This window comes from Strigops habroptila, chromosome 12 (genome assembly GCF_004027225.2).
Source record: "Strigops habroptila isolate Jane chromosome 12, bStrHab1.2.pri, whole genome shotgun sequence".
In the NCBI taxonomy this organism is placed as follows: domain Eukaryota; kingdom Metazoa; phylum Chordata; class Aves; order Psittaciformes; family Psittacidae; genus Strigops; species Strigops habroptila.
The window spans coordinates 17,408,649-17,416,531 of NC_044288.2; the positions used below are offsets into that span (position 1 = coordinate 17,408,649).

Genomic DNA, 7,883 nt, shown 5'->3' on the forward strand with positions numbered 1-7,883 from the left:
GGAGTATCCTGATGAGTTCAGTTCTTTACAATGTGAGTAGGAAAGAAATAACACTAATGCACTAGCTGTAGCCTGCAGATGTAATCAGAACAATAAATGACACCGATAGCCTATGCACATACAACAGAGAAAGCTGCTTTAACAGAGGCCGTTGCTTATTCCCTCTGCAGGGTCCGATACTGGAGCAGGCTTTTGGCTCTGCCCTCCCTTTTGCCAGCGGTGCGACGAATGAGACTCAGATCCCGGTGGAAATCCAGGGTGATCCCACTAAATTCTATTATTTCTCCCGTATTTACACGGGTGCGGTGCTCACTACTTGGCAGGTATCCTCTGAGGAACCTGAGAGCCTCCCGGAGACGGGGACCCCGGACCATCGAGCCGCATGTCCCAGGGGCCCCTTCCCCACGCACAGCACCCGCGCGGCGGAGCCTGACCGACTGTGCGGCGGCAGGACCGGGAGCGACGCGCCCCCTCTTGAACTACAATTCCCAAGATGCATCAGGAAAGCAGCGCGCCCGCCCCTGCGCCGCATTGTGGGTGTGCGGTCGCGATGCACCCTGGGATTTGTAGTTCTCATGAGCCACTCGGTGGCCCATGGCCTATAGGCGTCGCACCTTGGGAAGACTCGCCTCCCCGTGATGCAGCGCGCCAGGATTACGCACAACTCAGCGCGCCGCAGGCGACGGTCGCGGTACCGGGGGCCGCGGGCGAGCGGGGCGCAGCCGCTGGCGGGCCCCGGGCGCAGGCCGTGGGCCATGTCCGAGAGCGGCGGCGCCGGCGGGGCCGCCCCGGGCGGGGGAGGCGGCGGAGCGGGCGGCGGAGGGGGAGCGGGAGGCGCGGCCTCCGGCTCAGGGCCCGGCGCCACCGACCCGGCCTCGCTGCCGCCCGGCGACGCGCAGCTCATCGCCATCATCGTGGAGCAGCTCAAGAGCCGCGGCCTGTTCGACGGCTTCCGTAGGGACTGCCTGGCCGACGTGGACACCAAGGTAACGCGGCCGAACCGGCCCCCGGGTATTGCGGGGGCCACCGGTGTCTGCTCCCCGAGCCGGAGCTGCGCGCAGCACCCCCGGAACCCGGCTCCCGTTGGCCGAAGGAGCACCCGCGTCCCTTCCCTTCCCCTCTCTCCCCACGGTGTCCCCCTCCCCGGGACGGGGGAGGTCGGCAGGGTGGCGGGCAGAAGCTGCGGTGCGCTGGGGCATCGCGCCCGCGCTGCGGTTGGTGCCTGTCAGGCCGCTCTGGAGCGGCTCCTGGCTTTAGGCGGTAGTGGCACCCCAGAAGGGAAACAGGCCGGAGCATAGGCTCAGACTTCGTTTTCTAGCCCAGTCCTTATTAGAAAAATGGTTTTCCATAAGAACACTGCTCCTCTGGAGCATAATTCTCACATTGCCAAAACAGTTAACCTTTCTTTCTTGATTACTCAGACTTGTTTTAAATTGATTTCTTTCTCAGTTGCAAGATGAACATGAGCGGTTTTTGGCAGTATTGAAGTTGTTTATGACTGCCCTGTCTAAATTGAACACGAGTGGTTTGCTTTCCAGAACTTTTACGCTTCCAACAAGACTCCTGTTCATTCTAGGCCACTCCAGCAGCTATTGCCAAGCCATTCCTGAAGGTGTCAGGTCACCTGCAAAGAGCAGCCATAAGTGAGAGCAGCTTTGCCAGGATAGACATACACTGGCCAGGGCAGATACTGCACCTCTGTTACCAACCCTTTTATTCATCATCCCATGTGCATCTCAAATTCTGAAATACAAATGTTGCCACTCTCTTGTCCTTTCCTTGCATAGTACCAGGATCTGGATGTTCCTATGTATTTATATAGGTTTGTTAGTTCATTTCCTGTTCACTGGAATTAAGTCTCCACTCGCATAATTCTGATCATCTCTGTTAGTATCACAGAAACAAATAATTAAATTCTTTGTTAGTGACAATATTACTCTGCCAGTTTCCTAGGAATTCTGTGATGGAGCATTTCCAGACAACAAGAATGCTGCTGTCTCAATTCCTGTCTGCACGGGCAGTTTGCATTTCACTAAGTAATACTACAAGCAGACAACAATTTTAAAAGCAATCTATCCAGCTATTTGAATTATTATAATAGCACACTGCCTCTTCTTTGCAATTACCAGTTGTGTTCTTAGGTAAAACAAGGTTACCTTTGTTCAGAACGTGAAAGGATGGAGAATACAGACAAGAGAACAGTAGTGTATGTGACAAAAGATGTATTATGAAGGACTCTGGCAGGGGATTTTGAGATAATTTAGCTGTTTAACCGGCCTTTTTCTTATTTTTTAGCCAGCCTATCAAAATTTGAGGCAGAAAGTAGACAACTTTGTATCGACCCACTTGGACAAACAGGAATGGAATCCAGCAATGAACAAAAACCAGTTACGAAATGGGCTAAGGCAGAGTGTGATTCAGTAAGTAAGCAACATTCTGTAAAATAATGGTAATGCTATTTCATAAATAATATCTATCTTATCTCATCATCTGACTCAAATAAAAACTTACAGACTTAAGTTTTTCACAGCATTTTCTCTTGTGCTCTCACAAGTTTCATTATAATAGTGGATACAGTCTTAACTCTCATTAAAATGCTTACACTACTACTTTACCTGAAATTTGTATGTTCGTGAGTTCAGTAGCATAGTGAAGTCCTAGTATTAGCTATGTAGCCAAGTTATTATTGCACATAGCCATCGCTGTGCCTGCTAGCAAAACTATACTGAGCTGAATCACCTTTATCTTCAGAAAAGAGCCTACATCACTTGAAGAAAAAGTCCTGAAGGTGCCAAAGCTGAAGTAAACTCTGACCACTAGTAGGCAGTAATCGCACTGGGTTAGCCTGATTTCATGCAGCAGAGGGTAGCTTTTGTACAGCTGTTCAAGATGTTACATTTCCAGCACCACAGGAAAGCGACCTTAAACTATGCTGCTTAGAGACTTAGGGTTATTATCTCTTGCTACTAGCTCATTGCAGTCTGAAGTAGGAGCCTTAGCTTGTTTGAAATCATGGATAAAAACTTCATAGTAAAAGTTGTGGGTAGAGGGACAGTAGGGAACTTGATAATGGCATTTATGCTTATAAGGAAAGCTATTAGAATGTCTCACAGAAGAAACCGTATTTCAGAGCACTTGATAGAATCTGTAAATCATTAGTATGTAACATTAGTTTGTTTAACCTATAATTAGAGAAGGGGGTGTCCACTGGAAGTACACAATTTCTTGTCTTTCCTTGGAGTCCTTGAGGCATGTTTGTCACTAAATGATTCCTCTTATTTCATGTTACTCTACCATTAGAATGGACAATTGAAGAATGTTAAATCAGGGAGCCTGTAATGAGAAGAATGTAACATGCTCCCTTTAAGTAGGCTGTAGGCAGACAGCATTAGAGTTTAGAGGGTCCCTGTCACTCCTGTAGTTGCAAGACTGAGTGCTGAGGGTGTCCAGATGTGTACGTCCTTTGTTGTGTGCATATATAGGTGGTGCTGTTACCTGGAGGTGACATGATGTGCCATGACCCTGCACCCACTCACTCACAGCATTCATGGCCTTATTAGTCTTGTGGCTCCTTTTCCGAGCACCAGGCAACGTCTCCATTTCCTGCCCCCTGCTCCCTTGCAGACATGACTTAAGCCTGCTAGACAGCCTGTGCCCCACAATCCAAGAGTCTGACGCAGCCCCTGAAGTAATAAGTCACTTCAATTACTAGTTTTCAGTTCCAGAAGCTTTTCTGTGTGCTACATGTGCTTGTTTTTATAATTAATACCCATCTGTCTAGACTAACTGTTATAAGGAGTGAGTGACAGTAATGTTATTAGGGGGCAGGCCTTTTCTCCCTCCAGACAGCCAAAAAAAAGACTGTGCTTTCACCTGCCCTTCTCCTCAGAATAGCTTGTTTCCCTTGTTTGTGCCAAAATATGTTTTGTTTGCTTTCATGTTGACCTCATTTCTACATGAGCCCTATTAAAGTGGCTCTTGTCCAACGTCTCATTTAAGTACCTGGGAGTCCAGATGTCAGTTGTTAATTCTGTAGGGAGAAGCGAGAGGGGGTGGGAGGGAAATAGGTGCTTGAAACAACTCCCTGTTAAGGATCTACTGAGTGGGCTGCAGTTCTCACCATGTTAATGGTAATTGCAGTTGACTGGAGGGCTCTGGAGAATTACTGGAGGAGTTTGGGGAGAAGTTTTTCGGAGGAGCTGAATGACTCCTTTGTCTTTGTTCAAGGTCAGGAATGCTGGAAGCTGGAGTGGACAGAATTATTTCTCAGGTGGTGGATCCAAAACTAAACCACATCTTCAGGCCCCAGATAGAGAGGGCGATTCATGAATTTTTGGCTGCCCAAAAGAAAGAGGAAAGCGTGCCAGCTCCTCCTCCAGAGCCTGAGAACAAGGATCCTCCTGCTCCATCTCAGGATGCCTCCTAAAGGTCTTGTATCTCTGCATTTACTACTTGCTTCTTTCATGTACCTCATCTCTGTAGTTTGTATAATGCAAGATAGAGAAGATGTTGTATTCTTCCTGGCTTGACAGGGAGGACACTTTGATCATCAGCATGTTGTCAGTGTCACAGTTGTCTGAGCTGCTTCCAGTTAAGTGTCTGATAAAAGTAGATTAGGACTGAAGACATAGGTATGATGTAAAACAGCTATCAAGGAACACTGGACTCTTCCAGTGCCAGTTTTGGATCAGGCCAAAAGGCCTTTTATTCTGGTAAAAGCATATCCAGCAGTAATTGACATGGAATTGGCTGGATAGCTTTCAGAACAATATCAAATGGATTAAAAATATATATACTTCACTGAAATACAGCTCAAAGTAGGCTGGTGACAAGTTATTGTGCTTTAGCCTTGAAAGTTTTAGATAGCTCTTCTTCAGAACATACACTGGAGTGTTGAATTGTTAGTGACTGAAATACTCATTGCTGGAGTAAGGGTAGTATCTCTGGGAATGAATAACTGTTCATTCCAAGTTGACTGATTTAAATAGAGCAACCTGTGTCTTTCCAGATGCCTTTGTTGCAAACAAGTTCATTGTGGCTTTTGTGATTAAAATAACTCAAGGGGCCTCAGGGGGCTATAATTGCTACTCTGTCTTAACACAAATGACTGTGCACCCATCTCTACTAAGGCCCTGTATTGTAATGTTGATTTGAATATTTAGGCTTATGTGCATATTACTGAGGAGCCACTGTCTTGATGGAAAATTACAATCTGCAGCTTTGCTGGAGAACTTAAAATCATGCTGCATGAAAGAAAGTTAATTGTGAATTGTTATCTGTGACTTGCAGCCTTAATGCCTTGATAGATCTGTCTGGTTCAAGTAGTTTGAAGTCCATTATAACTTACAGCTAAGTGCAGCTGTTAATGTATTCTAATCTATTATCTATTCAAATGCATTTACTTGTGAAGGTACCATCCTCTAAACTCTCTTTTTTTCTTGCAGCGAGTTCCTGTTACTAAGCAGCTGCCGTTGCAAAACGCGTGTCCTGTTAGATTGGCAATGGATTGCTTGTTCCATTTGGTGCAGGAATGCTGTCTGCCAAAGATGATTAACCTTTATCAGACCCGTGGGAAGGCATTGAAATCACGGAAATTCAGATGCACTTGGAGTTCTGCATGTGGAGGGACAAAGTGTGAAGATACCTTTGTTATTAACTGTGATACGGAGAGCAGCATGTATTCTTGTTAATCATGCCTTCAGGCAAGGGTGTGGGAAGAGAAGGAGAGTTGGCTCGTGTCTGAAGAGGGTAGGGAAGTGGTTTGAGATGATACTAGGCTTGGGAGCGGGAAGAAAGATGATTTGGGGTTTGGGGAGTCTCTTGGACACCAAGTAAGAGCTGTCAGATTTGCTTTGGTATAAGCCAGATGAGAGGAAGCATCATACACCTTTGCTGCATAACGCAGCATTGAGTAGTAGGTGCCAAATTAGGTGCAACTCATTGCACTGCCTGCTTTGGGAAAGACTTTTCCTGTTTGAAACTGGAAAGAACACTTCAGGATCAATTACGTAAATAATTTCTGTTGCATTGCAGGGAAATGTTTACAGTTGGCTATGACTATAGCTGATTTAATTCTTATTTCCCAGGTAACTGGGGGAAGCAAAGGGCACCGGAGTAGGTGATCAGTTTGAAACTTGTCTCTTTCAACTTGAAAGACTTTTCTTTCCTGTGAAATTTCTCAGGTGCCTAGTGGAAACTGTCCTATGCTTTCAGCTTGAATGCATGCAGTGTCCTCTGGATGACAGTCAAGTAGAGAATGTGATCAAGTATTCTGCCAGCAGATGTCCATACCTTTTGCAATAAAAGACTTCAAAACTCATCTCTGACTTCTGGCTTTTCCAGAGTTTTGTTTTTTCTTGAGGAAAAAGAAATCCGTGAGTCCTGATTGCTGGAACCCTAATGGAAGTGTGGCCTTACACAGCTCATAGATGAATCCACATCTGACAACATGGAGTTCAGTAGAAGTTATCATGAAATAAGATGGATATTAGTATTCCTCTCCATATAAGTTGTCTCTCAAAAGATATAAAGTATAAAAATATCCTTATCTCAAATCATTTATGATCTGTAAATCTTGAGTAAGTTCAGTCTTGTGCTACTGACAGTGAAAGCATGTTCAGCCTTGTGAAAACAAAACACTTCTGGCAATAGGCTAGAGCTATGCTTTTTTTTTTTCCCCCCTGTCAGGCAGCAGTCTTAAGAAACTAATAACTGCTTCTGTCATTGAATGACACATAATGATGTCTGAATCCTTGCTACTGATGGGTTACGTACCTTAGCTGTGGCCTTACCCATAAACCTTTTATGTGAACAGACGCAATTCCTGCTATACTCTGCTCCCTTTCAAACCAGGTAATTTGTAGGGAAGATTGATGCAGGGGTTTAATTCAGCAGCTAATTTATATCACTTAGTACCTCCTCTCAACAGAGTTACATGCAGAAATGGAGATGAGAACACCTGGTACTTTAAACCCTTCACAAGAGAGCTCTGAGAACCTCACCACTGCAGTCAGTTTGCACTCTGCACAGTGCTGTGTAGTCCTGCTGACACATAATTTTTCCATCAATATTTTTATCCCATTTTAAGAGTGTTCCTGTCAAAATTGGAACTTAAATGTCTGTACTTTTCAGTGATAAATATACTGGCTATAACCTTCCTGATATAGTTTGAAAAAAATCTGTACTGGGATAAGCTGGTCGTGTGGCTTGACTCTTACTTAGACAGTCCGTGTTCCTGCTATAAAACAGGACGAGGGGTATGTGAGGAAAGGGCTCTCAGCTGCGTGTTGATTTGGTGGTTAAAGACTGCTCTCCAAATCAGTAGTAGATGTTTTACCTTAGAGCCTTAAGGGCAGCTCTTGGCAGGAAAAGAGCTGTCTTTTACCTCCTGTTAGCTTGTCTCGACCACTTTTTTGAAACTGAGCCATTTATGCAGGAGGAAAAAAAAATTCCAAGAGTCTAGAAAGAGCAAGTAAAAAGGGTCCTGAGAACGAGTTCTAGATTACAGCAGCGGTACTTGGGGAGCAGGGACACCAGTTTTAAAAAGTAGTGAGTAGAGCTGGATTTACTGCAGTGAAGAGGGAATCTGAACCTGTGTTTCCTACCTCTGAGAACTGCTTGAATAGATGAGTGAAGGAGAATAGATTCAGTCACTGTGGTTTTTAAAAGGTTTTTTTCTATTGTTCTCTCTCTGAATGTGAGGCTGTGTTAAACTCTGAACTCTAAACACTAACACTCTGCCACTGCTCTGCGTGTGAAGGGCTGTGGCTTTATTGGTCTCAGCCTATGCGCAGTGCATGACTGCAGTGACTGTGAGAACTTTCAGATCAGAACTGAGGTGCTTAATGAGGTTAGGCAGCCAATCCACATTTGGGATCATAGTC

General features: G+C 45.3%; 1 protein-coding gene across 2 annotated transcripts; it reads left to right on the forward strand.

Annotated features, from left to right (window-relative positions):
* Positions 1 to 589: 589 nt before the first annotated feature.
* BOD1 (biorientation of chromosomes in cell division 1) lies at positions 590 to 6,326 on the forward strand. 2 transcript variants are annotated; one of them, XM_030504643.1, is made up of 4 exons: positions 593 to 986; positions 2,296 to 2,420; positions 4,228 to 4,428; positions 5,445 to 6,326. In XM_030504643.1, exons 1-3 carry the CDS (start codon positions 639 to 641, stop codon positions 4,424 to 4,426), a joined length of 672 nt encoding a protein of 223 aa, XP_030360503.1. In that variant the 5' UTR covers positions 593 to 638; the 3' UTR covers positions 4,427 to 4,428; positions 5,445 to 6,326. The 2 variants fall into 2 exon arrangements, with proteins under 2 accessions (XP_030360504.1, XP_030360503.1); XM_030504644.1 differs by lacking the exon at positions 4,228 to 4,428 and having other exon boundaries at positions 590 to 986.
* The last annotated feature ends 1,557 nt before the right edge of the window (positions 6,327 to 7,883 follow it).